At 40.5% G+C, this 19,960-nt stretch overlaps 1 protein-coding gene across 5 annotated transcripts in view; it reads left to right on the forward strand.

Annotated features, from left to right (window-relative positions):
• The window catches only part of LOC111142189 (WASH complex subunit 3), a 127,377-nt gene extending 107,697 nt beyond the window's left edge, over window positions 1-19,680 (forward strand). For 3 of the 5 annotated variants that reach the window (XR_002640247.1, XR_002640250.1, XR_002640249.1), the window contains 2 exons: window positions 15,024-15,175; window positions 16,160-19,680. Coding sequence is in view for 1 of the 5 variants with exons in the window: in XM_022495199.1 (XP_022350907.1) it covers window positions 15,024-15,089 (66 nt within the window). In the remaining 4 variants the exon portion in view is untranslated. Of the gene's footprint in view, window positions 1-15,023; window positions 15,641-16,159 lie in introns of those variants that run through there. The other 2 variants (XR_002640248.1, XM_022495199.1) reach the window with 2 other exon arrangements.
• Window positions 19,681-19,960: the final 280 nt, after the last annotated feature.

The raw sequence follows: 19,960 nt of genomic DNA on the forward strand, positions 1-19,960 counted from the left end.
GGGTCAGGATTTGAGGAAGGACTAGATAGGCTAGGTAGTTTTGTTCTACATGATCTTAACTATAGAGGCTGAGCCTGGAAGGATCCACTTTCAGGATGGTTCTTTATTCATGCGTGGCGCCTCCAAGCTCCACACATGAGGTCTTATCATTTGAGGTGATCCCTATGGCTTGGGTTTCTCATACCATGGTGGTCTCAGGATATCTGATCACACTTATAAGAGGAATTTAAGCTGCCAGATCAGTAAGAGCCATGCCTAGAGCTAGCACAGTATTACTTCTGTTACATTTTATTGGTCACAGACCTAACCACATTCAAGAAGTTGAGAAATAAATTCCACCTCTGGATGGGGAAAATGGCATGGACACATTACAGAAGGATATGTGGGATGGGAAATATTTTGGGGCCATCTTTCAAAAATACTATTTGCTACAGGGGTGTCCATCAAAGTCATCTGAAGGAATTTTTCAAATTATGGCTACTATGCTTCCAAGGTTTTTTTTTAATTTTGAGAGTTTTTGTGATTTTATTTTTAAAGAGTCTCTACACCCAACATGGGCTTAAACTCATAACCCTGAGATCAAGAGTCGCATGTTCTACCATCTAAGCCAGCCAGGTGCCCCTACTTCCAAGTTCTAAGTGGATTATACAAGAAATTCTCATACATATCCTTGACTAAGACCCACTGGTATAAAACAGAAAGAAAAAGTGCTCAGAAATGAAATGTAAAAGGAAGAACAACTCTGAATAGGGAGCTCCTACTGACAGACCAGAGATGAAAGAAATGAGCTTGAGGCATGGGAGCCAGAGCAGGAGAGAATTCAAGGAGGGTACAGTCAGAAGCACTAAATGCTACAGAGGTAGTGAAAATAGAAGTAAGCAGAAGTTGCTGTATTTGGCTTTAAAATCTCTTTAGGCATCTCTGAACTCTATTGCAGTTAGGGTTGGAATGCCAGTTCTGAAGCTTTCAAAATTAGTCTGTAGCTAGAATAGGTTCCTTTTGCAGTCGGTCTACTGCGTCAAGTATAGAAAGCACATCAGGCAAGGACTTGAGAGAACTAAATTCAGATTTTGACTTGGCTGCATATTCACTCTGTGAACCTATACAGGTCACCCAGTCTCTCTGGGCTTCAGACTCCTTTGCTCTGAATTCTATATTAATATTTAAATCACCATATTCTGTTCTTGTTTGCATTCAACAAACGTTTATTTTCTTGAGATATTTTTTAACAAGACTTGAAAATACTCTTTTTTTTTAATGTGGTATTACTTGGGACCAGAATAAGGGAAAACATCTGCTTTTCTTTTTTTTTTTTGACAGAAATTCTAAATATTTATAATTTACATGAAAAAAAATTATAATAGTAATACTGGGTTTCTTTCAAATGTGAAGGGAGAGAGAAGGTTTTGCAAATGAAAATTATAGAAACCACCTTAGTAGGAAAATAATCTGAAGATGGTGTTTGCTCAGAATGACTCAGAAAAGTCCCCAAGTCCTTGCCTTCACCAGGACATCCTGTTAGATAGGTAATATAAGAGAGATGGAGGTTGATAAACTCTCTGGAGAGTGCTGTCAGATGGGTTATGATGACTGGGTTTGCTTCATGCTCCTCCATCCCCTACCGAATGAAATTAGTGAGACAGTGGTATGAGCCTAGATGTTCCTGGATCAGCAGTATCCTTCCAACCCAGCCCCCAGCAGGGCTCTCCAGGCATCTGCCTTTAGCTACGCCAAGGCAGCTGGGTCTTAGTTTCATGAGGATCTTCTTTCTTTGTAGTCTGATTCTCAGTGCTACTTTGGGAAACCCTGAAGATGGGGAGCCAGCTTAGCTCCAATCATCAAGTAAATTACTAATCAGCCCTCCCATTTCCAAATCCAGACCTTTTGCACTTCAGCCTGTTTCCTTCCTGCTCATTCCCCACTCGATGTCTTCTTGTTCATATTTTCCCTTTCTTCTCTTTCTCTTTCCTTTTCCTCTTTGTGTCTTTCCCTTTATCATATCCCAATCAGAATTCAGAGCCAGGCTAAAATCTGCCTCTCCTTGGAGCCTCACCTGCCAACTCTAGGCCTGTGAACCTCTCCATACAGGCATGAATTACCCACTAGGCAGGCTGAGTATGTGCTTACAGCATTTGTAATCAGGGGTCTCAGCCATCCTACCCCTACCCTCACCCCACCACACACACAAACAGAAACCTCAGCTTTAATGAATGTATACAGAATTTTGAAATGGGAGAATCTAAAAAAAATTTATTTTAACTTTAGCATATGTAACCTTTGTGGCATTTCAAGAAATAACATTTGTTATCTGTAGGGAGAGGCACAAAGGGAGCACTCTTCTTAGTTTATACTGATCTTTCCTCTGAAATTACATTGCACTTATTGTGTTCTCCATAGACACTGGCATTTAATTGTATATTGTCACGTGTATGACCTAGTGGCTGAGCACGTGGATTCTGAAGTCAGACTGATGTGTTGAAATATTGACTGTGACACTCACTAGCTCTGTGACTTTGGGCAAAGTATTTGTGATAGATAATCTCCAGTCATAGCTGTCATAACTCCTTCCCCCCTGCCACTCCTCCATTGAGAAGTGAAACTTGTTTCCCCTTCTCTTAAATTTTGCTGGGCCAGTTACTGGTTTGACCAAGAGATCATGGGAAAAATGATATTCTAAGACTTCTGAGCCTGGGCCTTAAGAGAACTGAGAGCTTCCATTTCTTCCCTCTTGAAGAGTTCCTTCTTAAGAATGTATCTTCCATCCCAGGAGAGACAATGGAGGAGTATAGATGTCCTCTGGTGGATAGTCTCAACTGTCAACTGATATCCAACACCAATATCAATTGCTCACCATGTGAGCAAGCCACCTTGGATGTTCTAGCTCTGTCCAACCTCCAGATGAGTGTAGTACCAGAAGGCCTCATGTGGAGCAGAACTGCCCAGCTGATCCAGGCCAACTCAGAATCATGAGACATAATAAGATGGTGTTACTTCAAGCCACTAAGTTTTGAGTGGTTTATTATACATAAATAGATAATTAAAACAGTATTTAACCTTACTTAAATTTGGTTTCTTCCTCTGTAAAATGGAGTCAATAATGGTACCAATTTCATGGTATTGTTTTCAGGATCAAATGAGATTAGTGGTAACTGCTTAGTGATATTACCATTATTATTATTTTTTTTAATCATGCAAGGAAGGCTCTGTCACTGGTTATAAGAGTTCAAGAATCAGAGTGCAGGGTGTGGGGGAGGGCAGGGGAGAAAAGGAAGGTATAGGAAATAAATGGAACTACTATTTATTGGGAACCTACTAGATTCCAGGCCCCATGCTAGGTGTTTGTATATATGCTCTCCCTTACTCTTGACAGAAAACTTGTTAGGGAGATGTTATTATCCTTATCATAGAGTGGAGGCTCAGAGAAATTAATCTACCCAGGCTATCACAACCAGGACATAATGTAAGTGGACTTCATAGTGGGCTATGGGACTTTTTTTTTTTTACCTTCCCACGCATTTTGGACAGAGGGGCTTCTTGAGATCTTTAAAAGTGTAATTTCTGCTTTTAATGAGAAATTACATATTCAACCAGATTCTAATCAACTCAATCAATATTCTGCCTCTGATAGGAACACTGAGGAAAACTTAAGAATATCATCCAAAGTCCTTCACTTCCATTAATAAATTATTACAAATCTAGCACCAAGGAATCCATATAAATCTTTCATGAAACTAGTTATTTTCAGTTTGTATCACTTCTCAGAAAAACAACTTCCAGGCATGTAAAGTTGTACTGCCCTTTATATTTTTCCTAAAATACCACCTTTAGCCCTCTAAGAAGTGCTTCCCCATTAAGCCTGTATATATTACTGCTTGATTTGTAAATGAGAAGTTAATGTATCTTTCCTCACAGAGCCCGTTTCCTTGGTAAGGTCAGCACAATACTGATAAGAAAACCTATACTAGGCTTCTCAAAACCGGGCCTCTGAAATTCTGGCTGAAAGCTCGCAACAGATCTGGGTCCAATAATAAAATCCTCCTCGAATCTGGGAGCACTCAACTCACTCCTGCCTTCTCAATCTTTTAAGTGCCTCCTTCCCATGCTCCTTCTTTTCCTTTCCCTAGTTCCTTGCAAAATCTTGTTCCAAAATGTCAGTCAACCATCAGCTAACGGGATCAGAAGTTGCTTCACAATCACAAGACCTCCTGTTCCCCAGCCCAGGGGTCCCCATTACCATCCTGTATCCCAAGATGACCTCCAGCCACCATGACATAAGAAGACATTTCAGAGCAGCTTTATAAATGGAAAGACTCATTTGTTATTTTTTCAAGGGACCAAGAAAAGAAAATGTTATGAACAAGGAAATTGTTAGTGGGTCACTGGCTGAGACACTGAAGTTTGAACATTGAACAATTAATTTGATAATATAAACAGGTTTCGTTATACAGATTTTAGGAATATGATATGAATAGTCTGTTATTTTGAGTTGTAGAAAGTTCCTCGCCCTACTGCACCCCCCACTCCTACCCCTTCTTACTATGACTTGGCATTCCCCCTCTTACTATTCTACTCTGCTGGTTGTTTTCTCCATCTATGCCTGCTGTTGGGAGTGCAGATGAACTCTGCACTTGGCTTCATGCGGCTTCCTTGCCTACACTTATTCTGACATTTATTCTGGTTTCCTATTGTGTTTCTGACACACATTTTTAAGGGTTCCATTATGTTGGGCTTTTTTCCCTACTTTCTTCAGAAAAATTGAATTTTCAAAGGAATATTTAAAATTTGTTTTGTTTAATGTTTCCCTTTAGTTCTTTGTCCTGTTTCACAATTATAGCCATGTAATCCATAAGGAATCTATTAATATGTAAGAGGCTTTGAAGCTACCAGATGTGTGTGTGTGTGTGTGCATGCATGTGTGCACACATGCACACTGTTTTTTTCTCCTTCTCACAGAATCTGGCTGCTGCCAACTACTGATTTAGGAATGTTTAGGGGTATATGCCAACTCAATCAAAATCATTTTGGTACTGGGAACCCAACCACAGTCTCTGTAGACCAGTGGGATTTATTGCTTGCTCCAGTATTAAGTAATAGTACCAACAACATTTTGAATAAAGAAGAGTCTGATAAGATAGGAAAGAATGTCAGGATAATTCATTTTGATCATAAAACAATGCTTGTTCTGGATTGAAATATTAAAGGCACAAATAATCTGATGGTCCATGACTTCCTTCCCTTGACCTGGTATAGGAATATGATTCATAGCTTACTTCAGGATTGAGGATTCATACAAAGGCTGCTACATACACATCTCTATTTTCATTCCACAAATATGTCTAGTACTGATTATGGGCCAAACACTAGCCAAGGCATTAGGGCTGCAGTGGTGAACAGGATAAACACAATTCCAGAGGTGCCTGTGTGGCTCAGTCATTAAATGACTGCCTTCAGCTCAGGTCATGATCCCAGGATCCTGGGATAGAGCCCCACATCAGGCTGCTTCTCCCTCTCCCTCTCCCTCGGCTTGTGTTCCCTCTGTAGCTGTCTCTCTCTGTCAAATAAATAAATAAAATCTTTAAAAAAAAAAATAAATACAATTCCTGCCACATGGCACTTTCTGAAGGAAGATGTCTTGGCTGCATAGAGTACTTGCTGTTAAGACATTTGAAGCATATGTATAATAAAGTGATAGTGAAGCTAGAGTCCTACTGAACTATGTTCTGATCCAGGCTATATCACTCCAAGCTATTTTATCTTGAACAATATATGTGGCCTCACTTCAGATTCTAAATTAATAGAACTTACGTCATAAGTTCTATTAGTTTTTTAAGCGAAAAAAAATCTTTGTACAGCTTTTAGCAAAGTGCCTGGTTAAGAACCAGTAATAGTTGTAGCAGTAGTAGTAGTAGTAGTAGTAGTAGTAGTAGTAGTAGTAGTAGATGAGAGCCACAGTGGCTTCAGCAAAGAAGGGTAAATTTCCTCATTCTTGACACAGCAAGTTCATGGAACCAACCATCACTAGAAAGTCGCAGATCTAACCCACCCTGGAGATTCTTCAATTTGAAGGAGAGAAAAAGAAAGTGTTGCCCAATGCTCAGACCCACATCCTTTGCTTCTAAATCTACAGTTCCTCCTACTGCTCATAGAAAGTAATGTAGCTCCTTCCTCCCCAGGAGGGTAGTTGCCATCTCCACTGTGCTGAGGATCCTTCACACTACCTGAGCCATGACATCTCAGACTCCATAAGATGCAACCCCCCTCATCATCCCTGAGATCTTCTACCAGTCACTGGGCCGGTGGAAGCATACCATGCTATGATACAGACTCTTCCCATCCACTCTGCCCCTTCTGTTTCAGCAGGATGCCCATCCTGCTCCATATTGAGCCTAAAACAGCAGATCTAGAACTTCCAAGGTTGCTGGGACTTTCAGGGCTCACAAGAAATCCATCTTTCTGATGGATCCTGGATTGTCTTTCCCTTTGGGACAACCCTGATTTCAAACACTTATCTCCAAAAGAGCACTCAACAATTATCACATGGCTGCCATGTGCCATGATGCCATGATGCCCTGACAACATGATTATCATACCTAACCAGATCTCTCCCAGAATAGTCACAATGTTCTCCTGGGCACAATGAGGGCTGCTCTGCACAAGATATCATGCAGAGAAGAAAACTGCTTCCATTTTGTTCCTCTGCTCCTATGCTTCTTCAGAGGCTATGTCTTCTACCCAGCAAGAGAGAGAAGTTTGCTTGGTTTCCATCCTAGGTGCATCTAGGTGCACCTCCATCTAGGTGCAAAAAGAACCTAGGTGCAAAAAAGGACCCACTGTAGTCAATCTGCCCACTCCCTTCCCTATGAAGAGGGCAGGCACAGAAAATTTCCCCAGATCCTGCCCAGCTCATCTACCTCTAAGGGGCCTTACAATAGCTAGTGTATGGAAGAAAAACAAATTTAAATGAAATAAATGTGAACCTCCTCCTAATAATAATAGTGTTATTAACCCAATACTTACTGAATGCCCAATTAACTACGTGGTGCCAGAGGAGAGACAAATCCTAGCCATCCTCTTGGTAGTTTAGCAAGATGCTGGCTTAGCAGGTCTGTGCTAGCTTGAGGGAAGAACAGGCTGATGCCAGAGGCTAATCTCTAGAGGCTCTGTCTTCAAACAAGACTGTTTCCCCAACCAGGAAATTTCCTGTATCACACAGTATACCGTATGTTCTCTGCCATCCTTATAAATCCATAGAGTAGTACAGGGCAGGGTCCTTTCCTTGGAGCCATTTCCCAAGGGCATCCAGCTGTGGTCAGTCAAGCACATATCTCTCTGTTGGATGATGGCAGCCAAAGGTAGTCATGGGTTCTGCAGCGTCTTATGTGGAAGCTTCCCCAATAAACTGTACTTTGCTTTCTGCATATCACTAATAAGGAGTGTTTCTCTGCCACCGTGGCATGACAGCATCAGACCCCAGGAAATTAGCCAGCATGCAGGTGTGAAGTCACAAGGTCTCTGTACACAAGTAGTTAACAGTTTCTTGGAAAAGAATCAAAGGCGATAATAAATGCAGTACATTTATAGACATTTGATGTAAGAAGGGACTTTGACAAACTGTCACTGCACCCCCATGCTAGGCAACAGATGATAATCTTAACTAAGATGCATGCTTCTGCCTACATTAGCAAAGTCCTTGGAGGGTCATTCATAAAGGGGTCCACACTGGTTCCTGGACCTCACTTTCACTCTTCAGGGAAAAAAGAAGTCCCCATAGATGACTGTATCTAACAAGAACTTGCACTAGGAGCAAACACAAAATGAGGCTATATTCACTAATAAATATAATAATAATAATAATAAAGTCACTAATAAGGGAACTAATTTACTAATTTTTGTGGAGAATAAACCATCCACTCTTTATTCACATTGATTCATTTAAGAAAGTTAACAGAAAATATTCATATTACTCACAATATATTTATACCTAACATGAGCCATCATTCCAAATGAATGGAAACATGGCCATTAGCCCTTTGAAGTGAGATGGCAAATGTAGGGAAATACTCAGGCTGGGACTGCTGTGTTCAGATTAGGCCTTACACATGAATGCAGAGCTAGAGGCTGGAGGGCATGCTGAACTTGGGCTTATACACCTCTCTTAGTCTGTTTGTGTGGGTGTAAGCACCCAGAGGAAGCGGTGCCATACTTTCCTTTCACACATAGCCACCCACAAAGCCTAAAGGAGTCCACTTTTCCTCATTCATCTGCCTGAAAGAGCTCCTTTTATAATTGGTATAATTTGTATGTGCTAGCAGGTGTCTCACCTTTCCCCAAAGCCTGTCATGACTTGATAGTTCTAAGGGCCAGTGGGGTATAGGGCACCTGACTACTAATAGCTTGAACCATCCATCCCCATTCAGAAATGACAATTTCATAAAGACCTTGGATTTTTGGACTCTGGTCTTCTCCCATTGTGTAACCAGGAAGCTTTAAAGAATAGCTGGTCCTGCTCATCAAGCTTGTTTTTTTTTTTTTTAAATAACTGAATCTTTTTGAGATATTTGTAGATTCACACGCTGTTGTAAGAAATACAGAGAGATCTCCCATCCAAGTACTAACTAGGCCCAACCCTGCTTAGCTTCCAAGATCAGACGAGATTGGGTGCATTCAGGGTGGTATGGCCTCCAAGAAACAAAGTGAAGGTTTTAGAGGGGAGGGGGGTTGGGGGATGGGTAAACCTGGTGGTAGGTATTAAGGAGGGCATGTATTGCATGGAGCACTGGGTATGGTACATAAACAACAGATCTTGGAACACTGAAAAAATAAAATAAAAAAGAAATACAGAGAGATATACTATGTACACTTAACCAAGATTTAATTATTTGAAACAACATTTGTTGAACAATTTTTCTTTGCCACCCATTCAGGACAACAGAGATGCCCAAAATGGGATCTCTGAGCTTCTGTGCCTTTAAGTTCTCATGATGAAGACAGACACAAAATATCTCTTTAATGAAGTTCATTGTGCAAACTGCCAAGACGGAAGTGTGCATGTTGGAGGAAAAGTCCTGGGCAGTGCCTTGGGGGATGAGTAGAAGTTTTTCAAGAGAAATGGGTATTGGAGGGGCAATCTGGGCAGAGAAAACAGCACAAGCAAAGGCTCAGAAGTATGAAATAGCCTGGTGTGTGCTGGGAGCCATTCAAGTAATTCATCATGGATTGGAACAAAAAATTCAAAGAAGGGAGTTCAGAGGCATCTGGGGAACGAGAAGGGAATGTTGTGTGATCCTGGCCTCCCACATTCTGTGTGGGGGAAATGAAAAACAGATGAGAAATATGCTCCCAAACATGGCCCAAGCATGGCTCTAGGAGAAGGAGGAGAGAATCTTGTTCCTGTTTGAGGGGCCCACAGAGCCCTCATTTCCAATGTTTGGACTATGGCCCACTTCCTTCTGCGACCTTCACCCAAGGCCAAGGGCAGGAAGTCTAGCTCGTATCTTTCCTATTCTGCAAAAAGGTGGCAATTGGAATGAAACAGAGTGCCCTGCTCTACCAATCTGAACTACCACATGAGGCAAGGTACCTTCACCTCTCATCTGGCATGAAGTTTACCCAGAAGTCCTGTAAGGACCCTGTGAAGGACACAGAAGGTAGTTGATGATGCTGCCGGAAAACTCAGTGGAGAGTAACTAAAGTGGGGTCTGTAGGGCAGACGACCTGAGCTGGGAATCAAATGGGAATCCCATCCATACTCCAAAGAAATAGACCACCCCCGAAAGCTGAGATGAGGCCAGTTAACCAGGACTCTAGGCGCTGACTGAGCTGAGAAACAGCAGACCTGGAGTATTCTAGCCACAGATGTCCACAGAATGTGCCAGTAGAGCAAGGAGTAACCAGGTAAACAGGGAAATAATTTCCTCAAAGACGGGACGGTGAAAATCCAAGGAGTAGCATGCATCTGAGCTCCCACCTGCTTACCTCCACAGTCATACAATAAGCAAATGTGTTTACAGGCATTCTGGAGGAGAAGTCACGGAAGGCATACTGAGATACTTAACTATAAGTTTCCTTATTACTCAGCAGAATGGGGCTCCTAAGGAAGATTAGGTAGTTTACAGAAAAATAAGAAAGTCTCATTTTCTTGGAATGAATGAGTATGTTGTGTGTAAACAACCCCTCTATGTATGGTTTATGAAACCCCTCCCCAAGTAGGGTTTTGGGTGAAATAATTCTATTTTAATGTGGAATGACAGGGATTCTGTGCTATTTGGTGACTTCTGAATCATGCCATATGCTCTGCACATACCAAAATATTTTAGTATGAAGAAGAGATGAGTTACTTTCTCACCTGTTCTTGATCCAAAATGTGGCAATCCTGGTACATCCCCAGAAAATGGGGGATGTGGCTTTTATAAAAGGACTGGGGCAGTTTTGGATCTTGAACTGGTTTGTTTTAGAACAACCTGGGAAGGTGAAAGACAAAGGAGATAAAGGAGAAAGCAATATTGTGTGTAGGTAGAATTTGGAATCTGAGTAAGAGAAACTTATCTTCCTGCTCTGTGTCTCCCTTTATCCTCACACCACTACCACACCCAGTGGTACCAGATGTGTGAGGGTCTTCCTGCACCAGGAAATTCTGTGACACCAGCTGGGTGCCCTACAATTCAAATCAATTTTGACACTATCTACCTGGAGACAGCATCAGATCCCACAGATTAATGGCTCAGTCCCACAAGATAGCCTCCACCAACACCACTGTAGACGCTGACCCAAGTCCAGATTGCCACCTGTGGTCCTAACCAACAAACTGCAGGTTAGAGGTTCCCACCATCTCCTCCTCAGGTTTTGATTAATTTGCTACAGTAGCTCACAGAACTCAGGAAAACACTTTCCTTACTCTTTACTGGTTTATTATAAAATGATATGATAAAGGTTACAAGTGAACATTCAGAAGATACACATAGAGCAAGGTACAGGGAAGGAGCATGGAGCTTCCATGTTCTCTCTGGGCATGCTATTCTCCCAGTCGTCCAAGTGTTCACCAATCCAGAAGATCTCTGAAGCCCCATACTTTTTTTTAACATATAATCTATCATTTGTTTCAGGGGTACAGGTCTGTGATTCATCAGTCTTACACAATTCACAGCACTCGCCATACCACATACCCTCCCCAATGTGCATCACCCAGCCACTCCACTCCCCTCCAGCAATCCTCAGTCTGTTTCCTGAGATTAAGAATCTCTTACAATTTGTCTCCCTTTCTGATTTCATCTTGTTTCATTTTTCCCTCCTTTCCCCTATGATCCTCAGTCTTGTTTCTCAAATTCCTCATATCAGTGAGATTATATGATAATTGTGTTTCTCTGATTGACTTATTTCACTTAGCATAATACCCTCTAGTTCCATCCACATCATGGCAAATGGCAATATTTGGGGGTTTTCAATGGCTGCATAGTATTCCATGGTGTGTGTGTGTGTGTGTGCGTGTATCCCCCACATCTTCTTTATCCATTCAGCTGTTGATGGACATCTAGGCTGTTTCCATAGTTTAGCTATTGTGGACACATTGCTGTAAACATTCAGGTGCATGTGCCCCTTTGGATCACTACTTTTTTATTTTTTTGCCTTTTTTTTTTTTTTATTTCTTTTCAGTGTTCCAGAATGCATTGTTTATGCACCACACTCAGTGCTCCATGCACTGTGTGCCCTCCATAATACCCACCACTAGGCTCATCCAATCCCCCATCCCCCCCCCAAAACCCTCAGATTGTTTCTCAGAGTCCACAGTCTCTCATAGTTCGTCTCCCCCTCCAATTTCCCCCAACTCCCTTCTCCTCTCCAGCTCCCCATGAACTCCGTGTTATTCCTTATGCTCCACAAATAAGTGAAACCATATGATACTTGACTCTCTCTGCTTGACTTATTTCACTCAGCATAATCTCTTCTAGTTCCGTCCATGTTGATACAAAAGTTGGGTATTCATGCTTTCTGATGGAGGCATAATTCACTGTATATATGGACCACATCTTCCTTATCCATTCATCCATTGAAGAGCATCTTGATTCTTTCCACAGTTTGGTAACTGTGACCATTGATGCTATGAACATTGGGATACAGATGGCCCTTCTTTTCACTACATCTGTATCTTGGGGGTAAAAACCCAGTAGTGCAATTGCAGGGTCATTGGGAAGCTCTATTTTTAATTTCTTAAGGAATCTCCACACTGTTTTCCAAAGTGGCTGCACCAACTTGCATTCCCAACAACAGTGTAAGAGGGTTCCCCTTTCTCCACATCCTCTCCAACACACGTTGTTTTCTGTCTTGTTAATTTTGGCCATTCCAACTGGTGTAAGGTGGTATCTCGATGTGGCTTTGATTTGACTCTCCCAATGGCCAGTGATGATGAACATTTTCCTATGTGTCTGTTAGCCATTTGTATGTCTTCATTGGAGAAGTGTCTGTTCAAGTTTTCTGCCCATCTTTTGACATGATTATCTGTTTTGTGTGTGTTGAGGAGTTCTTTATAGATCCTGGATATCAGCCCTTTGTCTGTATTGTCATTTGTGAATATCTTCTCCCATTCCGTGGGTTGCCTCTTTGTTTTGTTGAAACAGTCAACAAAGAAAAGCTTTTGTTGTGCAGAAGCTTTTGATCTTGATGAAGTCCCAAAAATTCATTTTCACTTTTGTTTCCTTTGCCTTTGGAGACATATCTTGAAAGAAGTTGCTATGGCCAATGTTGAAGAGGTTACTGCCTATGTTCTCCTCTAGGATTCTGATGGATTCCTGTCTCACGTTGGGGTCTTTTATCCATTTTGAGTTTATCTTTGTGTATGGTATAAGAGAGTGGTTGAGTTTCATTATTCTATACATAGCTGTCCAATTTTCCCAGCACCATTTATTGAAGAGACTATCTTTTTTCCACTCTATATTTTTTCCTGCTTTGTTGAAGATTATTTGACCATAGAGTTGAGAGTCCATATCTGGGCTCTCTCTCTTATCCACTGGTCTGTGTGTCTGTTTTTGTGCCAGTACCATGCTATCTTGGTGATCACAGCTTTGTAGTAAAGCTTGAAATCAGGCAACATGATGCCTGCCGTTCTGTTTATCTTTTTCAACATTTCCTTAGCAATTCAGAGTCTCTTCTGGTCCATACAAATTTTAGGATTGTTTGCTCCAACTCTTTGAAAAATGCCAGTGGAATTTTGATCAGGATGGCATTGAAAGTATAGATTGCTCTAGGCAGTATAGACATTTTAACAATGTTTTTTCTTCCGATCGATGAGCATGGAATGGTCTTCTGTCTTTTTGTGTCTTCTTCAATTTCTTTCATGAGTGTTCTGTAGTTCCTCGAGTACAGATCCTTTACCTCTTTGGTAATCTTTGGTATCTTATGGTTCTTTGTGCTATAGTAAATGGAATCGATTCTCTAATTTCCCTTTCTGTATTTTCATTGTTAGTTTATAAGAAAGCAACTGATCTCTGTACATTGATTTTGTATCCTGCCACATTACTGAATTGCTGTATGAGTTCTAGTAGTTTGGGGGTGGAGTCTTTACATGTCATCTGCGAAGAGAGAGAGTTTGACTTCTTCATTGCCAATTTGAATACCTTTTCTTTCTTTTTGTTGTCTGGTTGCTGTTGCTAGGACTTCTAATACTATGTTGGACAAGAGTGGTGAGAGTGGACATCCTTGTTGTGTTCCTGATCCCAAAGGGAAGGCTGCCAGCTTTTTCCCATTGAGGATGATAATCGCTGTGGGTTTTTCCTGGATAGATTTTATGAAGTTGAGGGATGTTCCCTCTATCCCTATACTTTGAAGCGTTTTAATCAGGAACGAATGCTGTATCTTGTCAAATGCTTTTTCTGCATCAATTGAGAGGACCATGTGGTTCTTCTCTCTTCTCTTATTGATTTGTTCTATCACATTGATTGATTTGCAAATGTTGAACCACCCTTGCAACCCAGGGATAAATCCCACCTGGTCATGGTGGATAATCTTTTTAATGTACTGTTGGATCTTATTAGCTAGGATCTTGTTGAGAATCTTAGCATACATATTCACCAGGGATATTGGTCTGAAATTTTCCTTTTAGGTGGGGTCTTTGCCTGGTTTGGGGATCAAGGTAATGCTGGCTTCATAAAAAGAGTCTGAAAGTTTTCCTTCAGCTTAATTTTTTGAAATAGCTTCAGGAGAATAGGTATTATTTCTTCTTTGAAAGCTTGGTAGAACTCACCAGGGAATCCATCAGGTCCTGGGCTCTTATTTTTTGGGAGGTTTTTGATCACTGTTTCAATCTCGTTGCTAGGTATTGATCTATTCAGGTTGTCAGCTTCTTCCCGATTCAGTTTTGGAAGTTTATAGTTTTCCAGGAATGCATCCATTTTGTCTAGGTTGCTTAACTTATTGGCATATAACTGTTGATAATAATTTCTGATGATTGTTTCTATTTCCTTGGTGTTAGTTGTGATCTCTCCCTTTTCATTCATAATTTTAGTAATTTGGGTCTTCTCTCTCTTCTTTTGAATTAGTTTGGTCAATGGTTTATCGATCTTATTGATTCTTTCAAAAAATCAGCTTCTAGTTTCATTGATGCGTTCTACTGTATCTCTAGTTTCTATCTCATTTGGATCACTACATTTTAAACCTCCATACTTTTGAAATTTTTATGGAAGCCTCATCATCTAGGCATGACCAATCATTAACTCCATTTCTAGTCCCTCTCCCTTCTTCCAAGCTTGTAATTATGGCTTGGTCTTTCTGGTGACAAGCCTGCAACCAAGAGTCACCTCATAGAACAAAGACACTGCTGTCACTCAGGAAATTCCAATGGATTTAGGAGCTCCATGTCAGGAATGGGGGTCAAAGACCAAATATTGACAGAAAAGATGCTGCTACTGCTTTGATCACTTAGGGTATTGTAAGAGTTTTAGGTGTTCTTTGCCAAGAACCTGGGGCAGAGATCAATACACATTTTTTTTTTAATTATCTCGTACCTTGGGCTCTACTTTGTCTTCTCATTTTAGGACCCAGGCTGGAAGAACAGTCCCTACACGGGACATACATGGAGAACCGGCCAAACCTTAAGATAAGTCTTATACCTTCTGCCTACATGATGAATGCCATATTTACTCACATTTCATTGGCCAAAGTACATCACATAGTCACACCCAGTGAGGTAAGGACATGAAATCTTCCCATGGGAGGTACAGTTAATCACCTGACAATGGACAGGGAGGAGTGACCAGTAACTGAAAAAAAATATTACCTAGCATGATAATAAACATTGATTATAAATAAAATAGAAAACATGGGAAAGAAGAGTATAAAAATTACCTGTAATTCTGTTAACACTATGATGTATTTCCTTCCAGGCTATGTGTCTGTGTTTTTGATTGTTTTGACAAATTTAGGATTACATAACATATGCAAGTATATACCTGCTTTATAAGCTGCTTGTTGATATAGAATTATATAATGAAAAATTTCCCTCACGAAAAATCATTCTTTTAAAATTTCACATTAATTCCCACACAATTTTTGTATTAGTTTGGATAGGCCAGGTTTTGTAACAATAACAAAAAAATCTCAACTTTTTGCATAGCTTCAAGTCACAAAGGTTTATTTTTTCTTTTTTTTTTTTTATTTTCAGTTAGCCAACATATAGTGCATCATTAGTTTTTGATGTAATGTTCAACGATTCATCAGTTACGTATAACACCCAGGGCTCATCACAACCACAAAGGTTTATTTCTTATTCAAGCCACATGTCCAGTGCAATTTGACATGGCAGTTCTGCCTATCTTGATCATTCTGGGACCAAGCCAAATAGATCAGCTACCATCTCAAATGTATCTGGCTATTGTGTAAAAAGGAAAAGAGAAAATAGGAAAACATGCATTGACTGTTAAAGCTTCTGTCCCCAAAGTTTTCACATTTTATTAGCCAAATCAAGTCACGTGGTGCAACATGTATTTTTTTTTTTTAATGGACACAATATTTTGCAGACCCTCCAATCAAGAGGTTAAGTCTTATTTTTCTACCCCTTGACTCACCTTGGCCATATGACTGACTTTGGCTAATGGGACAGTAGCAAATATAATGTAAGTATAGGCTTAAAACGTCCTTGTGCTTTGAGACTTGTTTCTCTTAATGCTTTTAGAATCACCCAAGATTTACATAGAGGATGACAGATCACATGGAGAGAGGCACCAGGCTCTTCCACTGTTTCCACTATCCCACATAGGTAAGTGAGGTAATTCTCAACCATCAAGCTCCATCCAGCCTAGACCAGAAGAACCATCCAGCCAATTCACAGTTTGAGAACTTTTTAAGCCACTTTTTAAAGTGACGTGTTATGCCATAAGAGCTGACTTAAACATATCTATATCTAATTTCATCCAGGAGAGAGCCACGATATTTTTAAAAAGTCTTATTGACCACTTCAATATGAAATCTTATGGATGTGCCATCATCTATTTAACCATTTTCTTATCATTAGAATCACACTGTTACCTAATTCATTATATCACATTCATTATAACTAAAATTAACACTGCCATGAACATCTTTGTGTATAAATTTTTACCCAGGTTTCTGATTATTTCGTCATAAGAGATTGGTGAGAGAAGAGTTGCTATCAAAATTTAGGCCTCTTAATAATGACCAAATTTTGAACCAAAAGGATGATACTAATTTATAAATCCAATGAAAATACATAAGCATATCCATTTCTCTTCACTCTCATTCAGCATCTAAGTGTGAACTTTTAAAAGCATCATTGTTAATCTAATGAAAGAAAAGTCTCATTTAAATTTTAATTTCATTGTGAATTGAGGATCACTTTGTCTTACATATATTGTTAACAGTCAATAATTCTTATATAACATTCGGTGCATATGATAATATTTCCTTATCTTTCTGTATTAAATTAAATCCAACTTCAGTGTTCCACAGGACAAAACTGGCAGAAAACTAAACATCAGGTATTTTTTCCAGTTTCTTTTCCCTCTCTTGATGGTGAGGAACCTGGAGCCCAGAATGGTCATTACAAAGGTGATGGGGTTCTGTACTGGTGTCTCATCTCCCTCCAAGCTAGGTGCAGGGGAAATTTTATGAAGGGGTGGGACCATCTGGGTTCCCACGGCCTTGAAGTTAATGTTCAGTTTTTATATTTAAACTTACCTAATTCAGGTCCATCTATCTCAGAAGCATTGGAGTGGGTGCAAGTCCCCTCCTGCTCAAATCTTTAAGCACCTGTTCCTTGCCCAATATCATATTCTGTCAGCACCACAAGAAGGCAGGATACAAAACTCCAGTTCCCTTTATTTGGCAGAGTTATAATTTGAAAAACTTGTGTGGACTGTGGGGGTGGGGAGATGATGAAGGTGGCTGGGATGACAAGAGGTTATATGTACATATTACATAATGCTTTTCCCAAAGGATTGTGTAGATATCCCAGAAAACAAACAATGTAACTGTTAGAAGCACAATATAAATGTCAAAAGTATAAGAAATTACATAGAGAAGTATTGAACCATAAGTCATCATATTTTTTCTGTAATTAAGAAAAAATATCACAATAATTTTAGTGAGTTAGAAAAGAAATGCAAAATCAGACTATAAACAGACTATGAACTTCATGGACAGACTTAATATTGAGGCCCTCTATATCCACACGTCCCATCCCCACTATTTTTTCATACCCTGCTCTTTGAAAAAGCTTCATTTCCACCAGATGTCATGGGACATAGTTCTGTCAGTCAATGAATTGACAACTGTTCTCATCATTTGGGGTGGTGGGGTGGACCCCAAACCCAGTCACATTCGTTTGCCTCCAAGCAGCATACAATCCTATCTATAACACATTTTCAGGTAAAGCAGCTGAGTGACAAAATAAAGTCCTCATGAAACCCACTAACTGACCACCCACTGGGCTATGTGCTCCTATGGTATGGGGGTCAGTTGGTGCAAGGGCATTGCCTGCATCTAAGACAGATGAGGAACTTGCAAGAAAACACACAAAGACTGCTGATGCCAAACAAGTTATGAGGCAACATTTGCCAGTGCAATCTGTGTGTTGTGTCTTCTATAAAAAATGTCAGCAAAGGAAAGAAATGGAAACCATTCCCCAATGTGGGCAACCTCTCCTTGTTCACATATGCTTGAGCTGGGACAGTGGATACAAAAGTGGATGCGGGGGTGGAGGGATGCCTGAGAAGGAAGACTGGAAAAGGGGTCAGCTCTTGTACTTAGAATTTGTTGCTAGAAAACAGAAGAGCTGTTAGATGGACACACCCCCACACCCCCGGCCCATAGAGCTGTTTTACTCCTCTAAGTCAACCCAGAGTTTTTTGATGTAGTTACTCCATCATAAAATTTCATATCTTCTTAAGATTCAACTTCAGCTAAAGACCCTGAAGAAACAATGCCTCCTTTGAAAGAACTGAAGAGTCCAGAAACTTCTAGTTTCAACCAGCCACTGTCTAAACTGACAACCTGCTCTGCAGCCTGATGGATGACAAAGCTTCATGGACTGGGAGAGAATTCCATGTCAAGAATGTCTGCTTCTGAGAGCTAGTTCTGATTGCCCTCATCCCCATTAACAAAAACAGATGTGTGCTCATGAGCAAAGTAAACATTCAAGGCCAATATATGTTCCTTTCCACCAATCTAGTTTGGCACTTCAATATGAGCAAATAGTCTATGAAGCAGAGTGGAACTTTTCTGTAACATTGGTGTCAAGTGACGGGACTCACATCTGTGTATTAGTTTAACTGTTATATTAAATATCTATGGAATAGACTCTATTTCATGGGGAATGATTTGAGCTATGATTAAATCTACTGACATGGACTAGTTATTCTCTAATAACTGAGTTTGAATCCTGGTTCTGTTGCTTACTATCTATGTAAACTTGTGCAAGTCATTTAACTTCAGTTTCTGTCTCTAAAATGGAGGTTTTAATAGCATGTATCTCCTACCCTATCAGCACTAAGCATGAAAAATGTGAGCTCATTCTAGGATTATTCCATGACACCAGAGGAAGTAGAATCCAAGAAGGCTGGGTACCTAAACTTGTCTTCATTCATTCTTTCATCAAATATTACTGAGTACCTACAGTGTGATGATGAAAGACATAACTCAATACCATCATGGAGTTTATGGTTTCCTGGTTCATCCGCCACCCTGGATGTGACCCTTCAATATCACTCAGCACCCTGAGCATGGTGCTTCTCAAAGTAATTTGAACATAAGAATTACCTGGCATTCTAAGACTGCATCCTGCTGAATATCCTGGGAAGATTCTGACTTCCTTTTCCTCACTGGCAAAATAGGGAGCAAAGCAATCCCTACCACAATCTTTTTGTGCATTTCAAGAGAAAGAGTTTGGAAACCATGAAGTTACTTTCCAGTGTATGCCATCCAGACTCTCTCTGGGGGTTCAGAGAAGCCAGCCGAGGACCACTCAGCCTGTGTTCTATCTCAGTGTCCTCTTACCCACCTCCTCTCTTGGCACTCTCTGGAGACATGAGTCAGTGGCCACCTGCCCCCATTTTAACCTAATGAGCTAATGGAGCTCAGACTGAAACCAGCCAGCCTCAAGTCCACCACCAAGGTGGACACCTGTATTGTATTCTATGAATGCCTATTATAAGGCTTCAGAGGGCCATTCAGTGGCCATACCCGGTGGTTTTCAGGGCACAGCCCTGCCTTCCTTTCTCACCTGCTGAAATTGGAGATAAACCCAAATATTAGAGTGGTGAACAGCAGGGAATTTAAGAAGAACTGAGTAAGTTTTCCTCACCCAGCCCCTGTCCACCTCTCCAGCTTTATCTCCCCCTTCTCCTCCTCTTCCTTCATACATCCATGTAACCTCTGACTACCTCTTCCCTTTTTTCAGTAATAAAATCCTCCAGTTTTTAACTGGCCACAAAGCCATCTAGAATAATGACTACATTTT

The sequence above is a fragment of the Enhydra lutris genome, unplaced genomic scaffold (assembly GCF_002288905.1).
Source record: "Enhydra lutris kenyoni isolate GAN:26980312 unplaced genomic scaffold, ASM228890v2 scaffoldscaffold7, whole genome shotgun sequence".
NCBI classification, from domain to species: domain Eukaryota; kingdom Metazoa; phylum Chordata; class Mammalia; order Carnivora; family Mustelidae; genus Enhydra; species Enhydra lutris.